Source organism: Vulpes lagopus, chromosome 7 (assembly GCF_018345385.1).
Source record: "Vulpes lagopus strain Blue_001 chromosome 7, ASM1834538v1, whole genome shotgun sequence".
In the NCBI taxonomy this organism is placed as follows: domain Eukaryota; kingdom Metazoa; phylum Chordata; class Mammalia; order Carnivora; family Canidae; genus Vulpes; species Vulpes lagopus.
In genome coordinates, this window is record NC_054830.1 from 17,862,828 (window position 1) to 17,880,400 (window position 17,573).

Genomic DNA, 17,573 nt, shown 5'->3' on the forward strand with positions numbered 1-17,573 from the left:
AGCTTCCCTCATGTGGCTACTACCTTTGGTCTAGGAAGACTGCTCTATTTTAACAAGCATCTATGACCCAGGGAGCAGTTAATTCCCAGACCACCTGTTTCTGCACCTGTGAACCACCCCTCCCAGAACACTGTGTCCCAAGAAAGTGTCAGATTCTTCAGTGGACCTTGGGTCTGCCTGGGAGACCCCTCAAGGCAAGGACAGAACCTGGGAAGCAAGGGAGAGCCTGGCTGGAGAGCCACAGGCTTATATGCTCACCAGAGCAGAGAAAGCAGAAGAGAGTGCTGAGGGAATACCTGACCCTGGGGCTCTCCCAGAGCTTGTTGGGACTCTGTGTGGTACCTTTGAGTCAGGCCAGTTGCCGGGCTTTGACCCTGTAGTACATACAGGCCTCCTGGAGCTTGGGTCAAGCAGCCCCAGGACAGCCTCTGATAGCATCATGAACCTTTATTCAGGCCTATGGACACCCAGACATCACTCTATTTTCTGCACACTATTATCAATCTGTCAGTGATCTTGGCAGATCAGCTTACTCTGTCTGAGAGTTGGCTATCACATCTGAAAGTGGGGGTGAAAACCCCTGCCCACTATATATTGAGTTTTATGGGAATAAAGAACTAAAACAGAACCCATGGAAAGGTTAGAAAAGCCATAGGGGATTCCAGCCTCAAAAGAACTGTAGGGAGGGGATCCCTGGGTGGCTCAGCGGTTTAGCGCCTCCCTTCGGCCCAGGATGTGATCCTGGAGTCCCGGGATCAAGTCCCACATTGGGTTCCCTGCATGGAGCCTGCTTCTCCCTTTGCCGATGTTTCTGTGTCTCTGTGTGTATGTGTGTCTCTCATGAATAAATAAATAAAATATTTTTAAAAAACTGTAGGAAAAAAAAAATAAATAAAAAAAAAATAAAAAAACTGTAGGGAAAGAACTGTGGGTGGAGATGTTACAACCTTTTAGCAGAAATGGCACTGAAGCTTCTAATAGGCTTGTTGCAATATCCCACTGTTTGCCCCTCACCTTTGACCCAGTTATACTCTCCTTTGTGCCTGGGTGAGGCCTTATCACTGGCTGGTTGTTTTAACACTTGCTGTCTGGCTTCTGCTTAATGCTGTCCGTGACAGAGAAGTTGCTGAGGAGGGCCCTGGTCTTTCCCTACACCCTTACCCCCACCAGGGAGAAAAGAGATCTATCAGGAACAGGTGGCATTTCAAAGTGCATCATAAAAAGGAAGTGCCAGCCAGGAGGGAGTTCCTCACCATCTGCTCTGCTCCCTTCACAGATATGTCTTCCAGGGCTTCCCTATTTGATTTAACACCTATTGAACAACCAAAGGAGTAGAAATATCTACTACCACTAACACCAAGGAACCCAAACATTCCATTTTAAAATGGAAGCTGTTTCAAAGGGCAAATTATCCAGAAGCATGGACTGTGAAAGTCATCCTGAGCCATGGGAATGGCTGTCATTTGGCTGGAATGCAAATGCACTTCACAGGGGCTTCCAGGCAAAGGCTGAGGTTGCAGGACTGTCTCAGAGACAGGATGCTGCCAAGAAGAGCTTCAAGAAACATGCATGTGGCCTTCTCCAAACCAGTGAGAGATTAAATCCTCAGCATGAGGGGGCAGGCATAACACTGAATTAATCTTCCTAACTGAGGGCACAAAATTTTCATCTCTAAACAATGCTTTTTTTTTTTTTTATCATAATTCCTATCTGGTCATCCAAAAATATCTTCCCAGGAATAAAGTATCCTTCCTTAAACCCCCAAATCTTCAGCTTCCTGTCAGACTGGCCACACCCACCTCCACATGGGAGTGGGTCCCTGTTCCCTCACCCCTTTATACAAAGTGTGGCTCTAAAGCCAAAGTCCAAGTGTCTCTGCACAGCTGCAGCAATGTGAGAAGCACCAGCAAAAGTAACTGTGACTGCCAGTTGGGACAATGCCAGAGAAGCCCAGCTTCAGGAGCCTCACCACCTACCAGATAAGGACAAATTAACTTGTCTCCCTTACCTCCCCTGGATGCACCTGGGCATCTTCGATAGCCTAATTATTAGCAAAACCCTGCTAGTGACATCAGATCACAGTGACCCCAAAACCCATATGAAATGTCAAGATTGGGACGCCTGGGTGGCTCAGCAGTTGTGTGTCTGCCTTCAGCTCAGGGCTTGATCCCAGAATCGAGTCCCACATTGGGCTTCCTGCATGGAGTCTGCTTCTCCCTCTGCCTGTGTCTCTGCCTCTCTCTCTCTCTCTCTCTCTCTGTGTGTGTGTGTGTGTGTGTGTGTGTGTCCATGAATAAATAAATAAGATCTTTGAAAAAAAAAAAAAAAAGTCAAGATTGCTTTTGGCTTTTAGAACAATCAACTATCTTGCTTGTGTTAGAAAATATATTGTGGGGATCCCTGGGTGGCGCAGTGGTTTGGTGCCTGCCTTTGGCCCAGGGCGCGATCCTGGAGACCCGGGATTGAATCCCACGTCAGGCTCCTGCTGCATGGAGCCTGCTTCTCCCTCTGCCTGTGTCTCTGCCTCTCTCTCTCTCTCTGTATGACTATCAAAAATAAAAAAATAAAAATAAAAATAAAAAAAAAGAAAATATATTGTGGATGTTTCTATGGCATTAGCTCAGGGCAGAGAGGTGAAAGAATGAAGGGAAAAGGCTGCAGACTTGTACTGAGGGCTATCAGAACAGTTAGCAATCAAGTAGTCACCCGCCCCCCCTTACCTTCTCTATCAAGCAGCTGCTGTTAGGACAGTCAGGTAAGGCTGGCTAACCAAAACTTCCTCCTCTTTCTCGGGCCGAAGCCCCTGCCTGAAGCCATCAAGGAGGGATTATGGATCCCTAACAGCCTCCACCAAGGCCACAGGCTACCTGCTGAAATGACCCCAGAATCAAAATAATTTCACACAATGCAAAAATTAGAAACAATATTTATTGTTTCCTGTTAAAATAGGGCACTCTCATGAGAAAAGAATGTGTAAAAAGAGCTTTTCCTACACCCCTGTCACTTAACTCAGCAGGCGAGGAGTGTTGATTCAAAATCCTCCTCACTGTGTAGGAGGGAAAGCTCTTCATCTACTCCTGGCAAATTAGGTTACTATAGTTTTAGTTTTTATTTCTTGCATGCATTAAAAAAAAAAAAAACTGACTGTTAACAGGGGCTATATGCCCCAGGCACATTTGCTCAGTACACTTGGACAGAGAGATGTGGGCCTCAGCTCCACATCCCCATGTGCAGACCAGGATTAAGTGACACTCTGGAAATCAGGTGGGTGTTCCTGAGTAGGGATCAAAGGAAACACCAGCTCTTGGTCAGCTGGTTGAAAACATGCATAGTGTCTCCAGTGAGAAGCCAAGATTTCCTCTTTCTGGAGTAATATTTTGGGTACAGTAGGGCCTTTAGTCAACCAGTAGACAGCTCTCTGACCACAGCTGGAATCTGGTCTAGAAGCTACTTATTCCACCTCCAAATCCTCTTGAGATCCCGTAAATTGATATGAGTAAATTCAAGTTTTAAAATGGCACACCAAGTTATCCATGTAGAGGGTGTCATTAAGGCAATGGTCTCAACAAGTCCATGTGCAGAGCTCTGATCCCACCATTCCCCTCCCTTTGCTTTTCAGGACTGCCTAGTCCTGCCGATTGCTCCTCTTCCGTAATAGCTTCCGTTATCCAGAAACCTCAAACAGCCTTTAGCTTCACAAGTTGGGGGTGGCCCAATTAAGGAACTTCATGGCAACTTCAAAGCCAAGGAAACAGGCCTAAAAGGAGTTAGAAGGAAGAGAAAAGCTAACAGGAATTGTGACTATCATAGAGATCCTACCATCATGCTTGGCTGATCCTGTCAGGACCAGAACCCTTCCCTAACTTTAGTTCTGATCAGAACTGTTCCCCAACTTCATTCCCACCCCAGATCAGGGAATCAAGCTGTGATTTTTTATTCCTAAGAGGGGAAGAAAATCCATGTCTCACACCTGTCTAGCTGATGACCAAGTCATGAAATCAAAGCCCCTCCCCTCAAAGAATCCCAAAGACAACCCCTCCTAAAGCTTCAGGAAAAGAAGCAAATAAGGAAGCTCTGGTTGAGGGTGGAATTTGGGGAAAAGTAATCCAATCCTAGGAACAAGCAAAAGTCAGCCCACCTAGACCTTGCACCCTGCTCTAAGCTCTGAAGGTAAAGCACAGCCCTTGTCTTCCACTCACCGCATTGGCTGGAAAGGCTCGGATCATCACTGCATTGAACCCCTTATACAAGGATGTGACTCCTTCATCCCGGATCAGTTCTCTCAGTACATCTCTGAAACCATTAGGATATTTTCCAGGAGGTGCTGTGGGTGGAATCCAACTATTAAGGCTTTAGGAAGTTTCCTGACCTGCCCATGGTGACCCGCATGGGGACAATTTTGTAGTCAAGTCTTCCTGCAGGGTCACAGCATCAGGAAGAGGACACCCTCTAGGTCATCTGGGACCAGTCCACAGACAACACAGTTCACCTTGGGACAAACAGACTCAGTGTCTGGACTGATGTTGAGCGAATGAAAAAGAATGAAGAATGAAACAGTCCTTCTGGTCATGTGAAGGCAGCAGAGTTCATTTGACTGCTTATCTCACTTATTTTGTGTTTTGTCCAATGGGAAATAAGTCTAGGGTTCCAGGAAAGAAATGACTGCAAGGGAAAAAGTTTGTCAGACCGATGCTGGGTGCTGCTGTGAAGAGTGAATATCTCTAGGGCCCTAAGAGCTCTGCACCCCAGGGGCAGCCAGTTCTGGGCCCACTCCACCCTCATCTGCCCCACTACCCTCCACTAACCAGTCTGGAAGCGGGACTTGAGCACGTCCGGGGGGATTGCCACAGCCCAGTTGAAGATCCCTGCGATGCCCCCAGCCACCAGGATCCGAGGCACACTGAGCTCACTGACACTGCAGAACACCAACCGCAGTCCCAGTCAGACAAAGGCTGTGAGCAAAGCATTCAGACCATCCCTCCCATGGCAGGTGGGGCAGTTACAGAGAGAAGGGAGGAGGTCCAAGGCCAGGGCTCCTGTGACATGCCAGCTGCCACTCCTTGAAGGTGGTTTCATGAACTTGTTTCACATACTTGCTCCAGCAGATGAGGTACAGAGTCAGCATTGTTAGCTGGGTCTCAGCAGCAAGGAGAAGAAAGTAGATGCAGAGCCAGACCCACTCTGCCTTCAGACCCATTCACAGGAAAGGCCAACCAACCCATGACTGAACAAAGTGGCCTCTAAGTTTTCTTCTCCTCACCTCTTTCCCTCTGGAGTGAGGATATTTTTCAGCCACTCATATGTCATGAAATACATCCCACTGGCTGGAACATCTGTTAGGGGCCAGGAAGAAGCAAAGTAAATGATATAAAATCCTCACAGATTTCTAAAACTTAGAAGAGCCAAGTTTAGTGCCGGCTCTTTGAAAGTTTTCTGGGAAGTTCCTCAGTAGCACCTCCTGTTTGCAGTCATCATTTTGCAGTAATTAGATGCTGTTTGGGGACAAGCACTGGTGTGAGTGGGCACAAACACACACGACATCATTTCACCTTCAAAATCCCCCGAGTGGTCCCCACAGACACACGCTCTCCAAGTTACAAACTACAGCTAGTCTCTGGCCGTCCTCCAAGCTTCTATGCCATGTCAGGACAGGGGTAAGGCCATGGCTGTCTCTCCTACTGCGACCCCAACAGAACATGCCTCTTGAAACCAGGGAAAGCTCCAGTGTCCTTAGTCATTCTTTCCTCCCACTCATCCCTCCAGCCATGATTTCTATCTATTTGCCACTCCCCTGTAACTGCCACTGTCTTGACTTACATCCTTGAGGGCCAGCCTGTCAGGAAGACAGAGTCTTCCTATCCTCATTTGTGTCCATGCTGGCCAGGGGGGGTGAGACTGTCTAAAACCAGGACAAATCATGCCAGCCTTGTCAGAGGTATGGCTTGTACAGTGCCAAAGCTCATCCAGGGATCCCTCTGTGGCAGATTTAACTCAGATGAGCACCCCAAGGTGACCTCAGGTGGAAAACATAAAAGGTTACCTCGCATGAGGGTGAGCACTGTCCCTTTGTAGATGCCTCGGATCCCAGATTCCTGGTATAGCTTCTTTGCACAATCCAAGGCCCCAGTGTACTTGGTTTCTCCTGAAGAAGCCTGAATCTGAGAAGGAGGGAAAAAGTCATCAAGTCAGCAGCAGCAACATCAAAGTCAACAGACTCAGCAGGTTATAGAAGATTACAAGGTGAGTGTGGAAATGGTGATGAGGCATTAGACCAATGAAAGACTTCACTATCAAACTGATAGTTATTTGGAACGTAGAATATTGGTGGATATCACTAGGAAATAAGGTTACATGAAAATATCATAAAGTGGGACACCTGGGTGGCTCAGCAGTTGAGCGTCTGCCTTTAGCCTAGAGTCCCAGGATCAAGTCCCACATTGGGCTCTCTGCATGTCTTCCCATGTCTCTGTCTCTCTCTGTGTGTCTCTCATGAATAAATAAATAAAATCTAAAAAAAAAGAAAAAAAAAGAAAAAATCACAAAGTATGCACACATTGACAAGAAAAAAGTCAACAGAGGAGTTGGAAAATAAGTGGAGGAACTTTCTCAAATACAAGAGCATTCCCAATAAAGCTAGTTGGAATGTCTAGAAAGGGGGAGACAAATACTTCAGTCATTCACTTATTCCTTCAACAAATATCTATTGAGCACCAAATCCATTCCAAGCTCTAACTGATCAAGAAGTTTGGTTAAGGAAAGGTGATAAGGAGGAAATGGCTATTCTGAGTTCTAAGTGCTGGGATAGAGGTCTTGTACAGAGCCAGGGGAGAGTGATGGAGAGGCCGCCATACTGGCTTCAGGGATTCAGGGCCTAAGAGATTAAGAGCTTGAGTAAGGCAGGCAGGGATAATCCCAGAAAAGATCTGAGAGAAAGAACCCCAAGAGAAAGAACCCCATGCAAGATCCACAGCAAGCTGGAGAGTTAAGCTTTAGCAATACCAAGGAGAAACATTTACAAAATAAACATATAAGTCCAATAATGTTCTTTCGTACCAGCAATAACAATTTGAAGATAATGGAAAAGAATCCCATTCAAAATAGCAATAAAACATATGTGCATCAAGCAGTAACAGGATTTGCATAAATAACACTCTAAAGCACCTCCAAGGGACATTAAAAAAAAGAAATGAATAAAAAGTCATAATATTGGTTATGAAAGCTTTTCATTGGAGACATCAATTTTTCTAAAAATAATAAATTTCAGATAGTGTCACTCAAATAGCAATGAATGGCTTTTTAAAATATAACTTCCAGGGGACACCTGGGTGGCTCAGCAGTTGAGCGTCTGCCTTTGGCTCAGGGCGTGATCCCAGAGTTCCGGGATCGAGTCCCACATCAGGCTCCCTGCGGGGGACTTGCTTCTCCCTCTGCCTCTCTATGTCTTTCATGAATAAATAAATAAAATCTTATTTATTTAAAAAAAAAAAAAAAAAAAAATATATATATATATATATATATATATATATATATATATATATATATATATAAAACTTCCCCAAATGATCTAGGCACACATAAACCTTCACATATCTGAGGTATAGCAAGGAGACCCATGTGACCAGAGAACTAGAGCTGACTCACAGTGACATGAGGGGCCAAAGAGGATTGGTATGGAATTGACATATTATCAGAATCTTCTGTTACATAATGAAGGTGACCTGGAGCAATGTAGCTAGAAATGGAGGGATGAGAAGTGGTAGACTTGGGATATATTTAAAGCAAGCTTTGGGGCAGCCTGGGTGGCTCAGCGGTTTAGTGCCTGCCTTCAGCCCAGGGCGTGATCCTGGAGACCCGGGATCGAGTCCCACATCGGGCTCCCTGCATGGAGCCTGCTTCCCCCTCTGCCTGTGTCTCTGCCTCTCTCTCTCTCTCTCTCTCCCTCTCTCTCTCTCTCTCTCTGTGTGTGTGTGTGTGTGTGTGTGCCTCTCATGAATAAATAAATAAAATCTTTAAAAAAAAACAAAAATAGGGATCCCTGGGTGGCGCAGCGGTTTGGCGCCTGCCTTTGGCCCAGGGCGCGATCCTGGAGACCCGGGATCGAATCCCACATCGGGCTCCCGGTGCATGGAGCCTGCTTCTTCCTCCGCCTGTGTCTCTGCCTCTCTCTCTCTCTCTCTGTGACTATCATAAATAAATAAAAAAATTTAAAAAAAAAATAAAATAAAATAAAATAAATAAAGCAAGCTTAACTGTTTAACAGATGGGATATGTACAGTGAGAGAAAGAGAGGAATCTAGGATGACTCCTGGGCTTTAGAGCTGAACAACTAGAAGGATGGTATTGCCGCCAACTGAGCTGCATAAGGTTGTAGGTGAACAATTATTGGAGAAGACAAGGAGTTCATTTTTGCACATGGTAACTCTGAGGTGCCTGTTAGCATCCAAATGGAAATGTTGGATAAACTCACCTGGAGTTCAGGAAAAGCCTGAGTTAGAGATATAAACTGGAGAATCATTAGCATATATATGGTATCTAAAAATCACAAGACCAAAATAAAATAAAATCACAAGCTAAAAAAGAAATCATCAAGGAAATGCATGTAGTAGAAAGGAGCCCTATAGAGCATGAATGTTAAAAGATCAAGAAGATGATGATGAATCAACAAAGGAGACCAAAAAGGACCAGCCAAGTAGGTTGGAGGAAAATCGGGAGAGAACCCAAATGAAAATAGCTCTTCAAGTAAGAGGAGGGGATTAGCTGAGTTAAATTCCACCAATGGATCAAGAAAGATGCGGACTAAGAACTGAACATTAGACTAGTATAAAGCTCGCTGGCATCCTTGACAAAAATACTTTTGTTGGATATGTGAGGCAAAAGTCAGACTCAAGTGGGTTTAACAATTAGAGAAGAGGAGCTATAGACAAGGAGTACAAAACACACATGCGCGCACACACACACACACACATACACACACAAAATGTTTTCAAAGAGTTTTGACCTAAGGGGGAAGAAAGACATGAAGCAAAGAAATTGATGTGGCAAATAAAATAGAGAGTTGTATTCTTAAAGTGAAAACACAGCATGTTTATGCTTTTACTGCTGATGAGAACAATCCAGTGGAGAGTAAAAATCTATATTGAAGGGAGAAAGAAAGAAGAACTACTGAAGTGAGGTCTACAGATGGGTAAAAGGAGATAGAATCCAGGACATAAAGAAGAGGTGGGGGATCCCTGGGTGGCGCAGCGGTTTGGCGTCTGCCTTTGGCCCAGGGCGCAATCCTGGAGACCCGGGATCGAGTCCCACATCGGGCTCCCGGTGCATGGAGCCTGCTTCTCCCTCTGCCTGTGTCTCTGCCTCTCTCTCTCTCTCTATCATGAATAAATAATAAAAAAATAAAAATAAAAAAAAAAGAAGAGGTGGGATCTAGCAGAAGTATGGGCCATCCTTGGTGGAAACAAGCTAGGTAGCCGTGGGTGGAATAACAGGTGCCAGAGGGGTGGGTGGAGGTGGTGAAGGGCATCTGGTGAAGTCTTCCTCTGGTGGTTTCAGTTTTCTCAGTGAAATAGAAAGCCAAGTTATCTGCTGAGAGGGTAGGGATTTGAGAAGAAAGGATAGGTATAAAGTAGTCACCCCCAAAAAAGAGGAATTCGAGAGAAGAGTATGGATAGGGATTGTTTCGTCTAGGAGCAGGAAAGGACTTCAGACATAATGGAGAAGGAAAAAGCCATGAAGGAAAAGATTGATGGACACAGTTACTGAAAACAAATATTCCCTTAGTCAAATCAATATACTTCACTTCTAGGAAGTACTTTTCCCTATCCTTCCTGCTAAAGTACAACAAAAAACCTTAGATTTTTTTTTTTTCAGTGTGAAAAAGGTAGTTTTATTAAAGGTGGACAGGACTCATGGGCAGGAAGAGCTGCCAAAAACTCTAGACATTATTTTTTAAACAAACATGAGATGACTCTGAAAGTTTGGACAAAAAGAGAGACTGGCTAGGGGCCTTTGAACTTGAGGAATGACATGGTGGTAAGTTTCTTGGATTTTCTTTTTGATATATCTCAGACCTGGAGCTGAGGAAATTGGCAGTCCAGGAATGCTAGCAAGCATAGACCAAAAAGAAACCTCAACAAAAATCTGTGTTCTCTAGACAAAGGACCAGGAAAGGAACATCTTAGAAGATTAAAAATTTTTAGACAATAAACACTCTACTCTAGCCATACCCCATAGGGGGGGAAAAAAAACCTGGGGCCTCACTCCCATCCATACCAGCAAACACCAGGTGGGGAGCTTAGACTTCCACCCTTGCAGGGCTATTACAAGCCTCCCAACATGCTGCCAGGGTGGAGTCAGAGAAGGCCAAGTAGGGAACTAGGACTTTCATCCCTGACAGCTGGTAACCAGTAACCTCTTATCCAATGGGGTCAGTGGAAACGATGGAACTCCCACACCCACCCAGCAGTAAAAAGAAGTGCCCCACCCTGAGGTGCCAACAGAGACCAAGTAGGGAACCTAGACTTTTTTTTTAAGATTTTATTTATTTATTCATGAGAGACACAGAGAGGCAGAGACATAGGCAGGGGGAGAAGCAGGCTCCCTATGGGAAGCCTGATGTAGGACTCAATCCCAAGACCCTAGGATCATTACCTAAGCCAAAGGCAGACGCTCAACCACTGAGCCACCCAGGTGCCCTGAGAACCTAGACTTCTACCTCCACCTGGAAGTAACAAGGCAGTAACCTTCCCTTTCCTGCTGGAAGAGTCAGAGAAATCTGGGTAAAACAGAAAGCTTAAATAAGATCCACAATCTCAACATAATATGCAAATAACCGGTTTCTTTCTTTCTTTCTTTCTTTTTTTTTTTTAAGATTTTATTTATTTATTCATTTGAGACACAGAGAGAGACAAAGGTAGAGACATAGGCAGAGGGAGAAGCAGGCTCCATGCAGGAAGCCCAATGTGGGACTTGATCCCAGGACTCCAGAATTACACCCTGGGCCGAAGGCAGACTGAGCCACCCAGGGATCCCCAAATAACTAGTTTTGATCAAAAATCACTCATCATACCCCAAATGAGGTAGATCTCAAACTGAAAGAAAAAAGACAGCAACAGATGACAACACCAAGGTAAGACAACCATTATTATCTGACGAAGATTTGTTTTGTTTTCCTTGTTTTTTTGATTATCTAACAGATTTTAAAGCAGCCATGATAAAAATCCTTCAATAAGTAATTATAAATATGCTTAAAGCAGATGAAAATACAGAAAGCCACAGCAAAGAAATAAAGTCTCAGCACAGAAATAGAAGATGTAAGGAAGAACCAAATGGAAACCCTATAATTGAAAAATGCAATTGGAAAAAGAAAAGAAAAAAAAAGGAAAAAGAAAAGAAAGGAAGAGAAAAATACAACCAAAACAAAAAGCTCAATGGATGGCTCACTCAAGAGCCAAAGAGGCGCCTGAGTGGCTCAGTCAGTTAAGCCTCTGCCTTCAGCTCAGGTCATGATCCCAGGGTCCTGAGATCAAGTCCTGCATAGGGCTCCCTGTTCCACGGGGAGTCTGCTTCTCCCTCTCCCTCTGTACTGCCCCTCCTGTTCATTCTCCCTCTCTCAAATTAATAAATTTAAAAAAAAATTTTAAAGAACAAAACAGAGGCAAGAGAGGAAAAAAATCAACCAGAAAACATAACAATGGAAAATACTCAATCTGAACAACAGGAAGAAAACAGACTGAAACAGATTGAACAGAACCTCAAGGACCTGTGTGATTATAACAAAAAAATCTTAATATTTGTGGCCTCAGGATCCCAAAAGGAAAGAAGGAAAGAGGACAGGACTGAAAAGATTCTTGAAGAAATCACTGCCAAAAACTTTCCAAAACTTTCCCAATGTGGCAAAACATAAACACATAGATTCAAGAAGTTGAGCAAATACTAAACAGAAGGGATGCCTGGGTGGCTCAGCAGTTGAGGGTCCGCCTTTGCTCAGGGTGTGATCCTGGAATCCCGGGATCGAGTCCCACATCGGGCACATGGAGCCTGCTTCGCCCTCTGCCTGTGTCTCTGCCTCTCTCTGTGTGTGTCTCTTGTAAATAAATAAATAAAATCTTAAAAAAAAATACTAAACAGAAAAACCCATATAAATCCGTGCAATGACACATCACAAATGAACTTCTGAAAACTAAAGATAAATAAAAAAATGCTTGGGGTACCTGGGGAACTCAGTCAGTTAAGCATTTGACGTTTGATTTTAGCTCAGGTCATGATCTCAGGGTTGTGAGGTCGAGCCCCACATCAGGCTCTGCGCTGATCATGGAGCCTGCTTAAAATTCTCTTTCTACCCCTCCCTCTACACCTCCTCTCCCTCTAAAAGAAAAGAAAAAATCTTAAGAGCAGCCAGAGGAAAGTAACACCTTACCTAAACCAGAATGACAGCAGAAACTAGGGATGATAGAAAGAGATAGCACAGTATCTTCCAGGTACTGAAAGAAAAGACTTGTCAACTCAGAATCCTATGTCTAACAAAAATCTCCTTCAAGAATGAAGGGGAGGGATGCCTGGATGGTTCAGCAGTTGAGCGTCTGCCTTTGGCTCAGGGCGTGATCCCAGTCCCGGGATGGAGTTCCACATCAGGCTACCTGCGATGAGCCTGCTTCTCCCTCTACCTGTGTCTGTGTCTCTGCCTCTCTCTCTGTTTCTCTCTCTCATGAATAAATAAGTAAAATCTTAAAAAAAAAAAAAAAAAAAAAAAGAATAAAGGGGAAACCAGGCATTCTTAGATGAAGGAAAACTAAGAATCTGTTACCAAAAGAAAACCTATCCCAAAAGATTAGCTACCCCAAAAGAATAGTGAAAGGAAGTTCTCTACACAGAAAAGAAACAATGAAAGGAATCCTGAAACCTCAGGCAAGGAAGCAACAACAGAGTAAGCAAAATTATGACATATTGCATAATGATATGCAATATGAGGGATGTTATAAAGTAATAAAATGGCCAATCTACCAAGAAGACACAGCAATCCAAAATGTGTATGTAACAAACAAAAAAAGCTACAAACTATGTGCAGCAAAACTGATAGAACTGAAAGGAAAAACAGACAAACCAACAATCATCAGTTGAAGATTCCAACTCCCTCTATCAACAAACTAGTAGAACAAAAAGATTGAAAATCAGCAAAGATAGAGAAGAACTCATTACCATCAACCAACAGGATCTAATCAACATTTATAGAATGCTCCAAATAACAGCCGAAATACGTATTCTTCTCAAGTGCCCATGGAATACAGACCAAGATAGACCAGAAGCATAAAACAAACCTCAATAACTTTAAAAGATTTTAAATAATACAGAGCATGTCCTCTGATCATAATGGACTCAAACTATAAATCAATCATCTCCAACACTTGGAAATTAACACTCTTCTAAATAATTTAAAAAAGAAGTCTCAAAGGAAATTAGAAAACACACTGAACTGAAAACAGAAAAGCAGTTGAAGAAATCAATAAAACGAGCTCTTTTCTTGAAAGGATCAAAAATATTAACAAACCTCTAGTGAGGCTGACAAAAAAAAGAAAGAGAAGTCACAAATTACTATACCAGGAATAAATCAAAATATATCACCACAGACCCTGAAGATGTCAAAAGGATAATAAGGGGATACATAGATGAAAAAACAAAAACTACCACAATTTGCCCAACATGAAATAAGTAATTTCAATAGCCCCGTAACTATTAAGAAAATTGAATTCATAACTTTAAAACCCCTCCCCTCAAAATCCCTAAGCCTAGATGATTTCATTATAAAATTCTATCAAATGTTTGAAAAATTAACACCTATTCTACACCATCTCTCTTAGAAAACTGAGGGGGGCACCTGGGTAGCTCAGTGATTGAGTGTCTGTCTTTGGCTCAGGTCGTAGTCCCAGGGTCTTGGAATCGAATCCTACATCAGGCTTCCTATGGGAAGCCTGCTTCTCCCTCTGCCTATGTCTCTGCCTTTCTCTCTGTGTCTCTCATGAATAAATAAATAAAATCTTAAAAAAAAAAAAGAAAACTGAAGAGTGAACACTTCCCAATTCATTTTATGAAACTAGTATTATCCTAATACCAAAACCAGATAAAACAATACAGAAAAAAATGACAGAGCAATATCTTTCATGACTATAGATCTAAAAATCTTTAACAAAACATAAGCAAACAGAATTCAGCAATATATAAAAAGAATTACACACCATGTCTAAGTTGGTGGGTTTATTCCAGCAATGCAAAATTGATTTAATATTTGAAAATCAATTGATGTAATTCACCATATTAACAGGTTAAAAAGGAAAAACCACATAATCACATTAACCAATGCAGAAAAAGTATTAAACAAGAGTAAATATCATTCATGATAAAATTCTCAGAAAAAAGAGTAAAAGGCAGCAACTTCCTCAACTTGATAAAGTACATCTAACATATTTAATAATGAAATAGTAATTACTCCCCTGTAAGATTGGGAAAAAGGCAAAAATGTCCATTCTTGTCATTCTTATTCAACATAGTACTGGAAGTTCTAGCCAGTGAAATATGGAAATAAAGGTTAAGCAGATCAGAAATAAAGAAATAAAACTGTTCCTATTTGCAAATGACATGACTCTATACATAGAAGTCTCAAAGATTCTATTAAAAAAAAAGTCCTAGAACTAATAAGAGAATCAGAAAGGTCACAGGACACAAGATTAATATATAAAGTCAACTGTATTTCTATAAACTAGCTATGAACATGTAGATGATAAAATTTAATTACAGTACCATTCACAATGCCATTTTTCAAAGTCAAAAGAGAAAAAAGACTTAGGTGCAAATATAAGAAAACATGTACAGGCTTCACAGTCCTGATGAAAGAAAGTAAAAGTTCTAAATAAATGGAGAGACATAATTATGTCTATGGATTGGAAGACTCAAAACAGTATCAATTCCATCCAAACTGATCTATAGGGACGCCTGGGTGGCTCAGTGGTTGAGCGTCTGCTTTTAGATCAGGGCATGATCCCAGGGTCCTGGGATCGAGTCCCGCATTGGGCTCCCTGTGTGGAGCCTGCTTCTCCTTCTGCCTGTGTCTCTGCCTCTCTCTCTCTGTGTCTCTCATGAATAAATAAATATAATCTTAAAAAAAAAAAAAAAAAAACAACTGATCTATAGATTTAACATAAATCTTAGCAAGATTTTTCTCAATTTTCTAAATGATTGTAAAACTTATGTGGAAATAATGGAATTAGAATAGCTAATTTTGTTTTCGTGGGGTTTTTTTGGGTGTGTGTGTGTGTGTGTTTAAGAATAAAGTCAGAAAAAAAAAAAAAAGAATAAAGTCAGAGGTTGGGGCACTTGGGTGGCTCAGCTGGTTAAGTGTCTTCGGCTCAGGTCATGATACCAGGGTGCTGGGATCAAGTCCCACATGAGGCTCCCTCCTCCTCTGCCCATCCTGCCACTACCCTCTACTTGTATGCTCTCTGTCAAATAAATAAATAATTTTTTTTTTTAAAAGAATAAAGTCAGAGGGATCAGGCTACTCAATTTCAAGACGCAGTACATGCCTATATTAATCAAGACTATATAGTATTAGTGTAGGGATAAACACATAGATCAATGAAAGAAAATACAGAACAAAGAAGTAGATCCACACAAATGTGCCAAATTTATTTTTTTTAAAAAAAGACTTATTTGAGAGAGAGAAGGAGCATGAGTAGGGGAGGGACAAAGGGAGAGGAAGAGAATCTTGAACAGACTCCCTGCTGAGCAAAGAACCCAATGGGGCAGGGCTGCACAGGGATCCATGTCAGGACCCAAGATCACAACCTGAGCCTGAAACCAAGAGTCGGGCATTTAACCAGCGGAGCCATGCAGGTGCCCATTAACAGAGTCTTTTGAAAAAACAATTTTAATTTGGGGGCACCTTGGCAGCTCAGTTGGTTAAATATCTGACTTCAGCTCAGATCATGATCTCAGGATCCCGCCTGGTGTAGGGCTCCACACTCAATGCAAACTCTACTTGGGATTCTCTGTTCCTTTCCCTCTTCCCCTCCCCTTGCTCACATGCACACACACACACACTCTCTCTCTCTCAAATCAGACACATGAATAGAATCTTTTTTGGGGATCTCTGGGTGACTCAATGGTTTAGCGCCGCCTTCAGCCCAGGGTGTGATCCTGGAGACCCAGGAAAGAGTCCCAAGTTGGGCTTCCTGCATGGAGCCTGCTTCTCCCCCTGCCTGTGTCTCTGCCTCTCTCTTTCTGTGTGTCCCTCGTGAATAAATAAAATCTTAAAAAAAAAAAACAACTCAACAATAAAAAAAAGATCCAATTAGAAAATAGGGAAAAAACTATGAATGGACATTTCACCAAAGAGGACACACAGATAGCAAATAAGCATCGAAAAGATGTTTAACATCTTCAGCTATTAGAGAAAAACAAATTAAAATGAGATATCACTACAAACCTATCAGGATGGTTAAAATTAAAAATAGTGACAGCACCAAATTTTGGTGAGGATGTCTCTACATCCTGGACCACAAACTGGACCTCTACAAACTGAACCACTCATACATTGGTGGCAGGAATAGAGAATGGCATAGTTACTCTAAGAAACATTTTGGCAGTTTCTTTCTTTATTTTTTTTAATTTTTTTAATTTTTATTTATTTATGATAGTCACACACACACACACACACAGAGAGAGAGAGAGAGAGAGAGAGAGAGAGAGATAGGCAGAGGGAGAAGCAGGCTCCATGCAGCGGGAGCCTGACGTGGGATTCGATCCCGCGTCTCCAGGATCGCACCCTGGGCCAAAGCAGGCGTGAAACCGCTGTGCCACCCAGGGATCCCTTGGCAGTTTCTTTAAAAAGTAAACATGCAACTACCATATGACTCAACAATTTGTACTCTTGGGCATTTATCCCAGAAAAATGAAAACTTATTTTCTTTTTTTTTTATTTTTTAAGTTTATTTTTGTTTTTTTTCAATTTTTTAAAAAAACTTTATTCATTCATTTGAGAGAGATACGGAGAGAAAGAGAGAGGCAGAGACACAGGCAGAGGGAGAAGCAGGCTCCATGCAGGGAGCCTGATGTGGGACTCGATCCCGGGTCTCCAGGATCACGCCTTGGGCTGAAGGCGGTGCTATACCACTGAGCCACCAGGGCTGCCCCACACCGTGGACTATTAAAGAGGAATGAACAATTCATACATGCAACAATCTAATGAATCTCCAGAAAATTATGTGGAGTTAAAAAAGCCAATCCAAAAAAAAAAAAAAAAAGCCAATCCAAAAAGTTTAATGTAGTGTGATTCCATTTGTATAACATTCTTGAAATTATAAAATTACAGAAATGGAATACAGACTGATGGTTGCTGGGGTAGTTAAGAAATGGAGTAGAGGGGTGCCTGGGTGGCTTAGTTGGTTAAGCATCTGCCTTTGGCTCAGGTCATGATCCCTGCGTCCTGGGATTGAACCCCAAATTTGGCCCCTGCTAAGTGGGGAGTCTGCTTCTCCCTCTGTCTCTCCCCGCTGCTCATGCTCTCATTCTCTCTCTCCCAAATG

At 42.6% G+C, this 17,573-nt stretch overlaps 1 protein-coding gene across 1 annotated transcript in view; it reads right to left on the reverse strand.

Moving 5' to 3' along the window:
- Positions 1-2,914: 2,914 nt before the first annotated feature.
- The window catches only part of SLC25A20 (solute carrier family 25 member 20), a 31,483-nt gene continuing 16,824 nt past the window's right edge, over positions 2,915-17,573 (reverse strand). The window contains exons 5-9 of the mRNA XM_041764222.1: positions 6,041-6,158; positions 5,261-5,333; positions 4,806-4,915; positions 4,200-4,324; positions 2,915-3,757 (exon numbers count right to left, since the gene is read on the reverse strand). Coding sequence (XP_041620156.1) covers positions 3,695-3,757; positions 4,200-4,324; positions 4,806-4,915; positions 5,261-5,333; positions 6,041-6,158 — 489 coding nt within the window. The 3' untranslated portion in view covers positions 2,915-3,694. The remainder of the gene's footprint in view (positions 3,758-4,199; positions 4,325-4,805; positions 4,916-5,260; positions 5,334-6,040; positions 6,159-17,573) is intronic.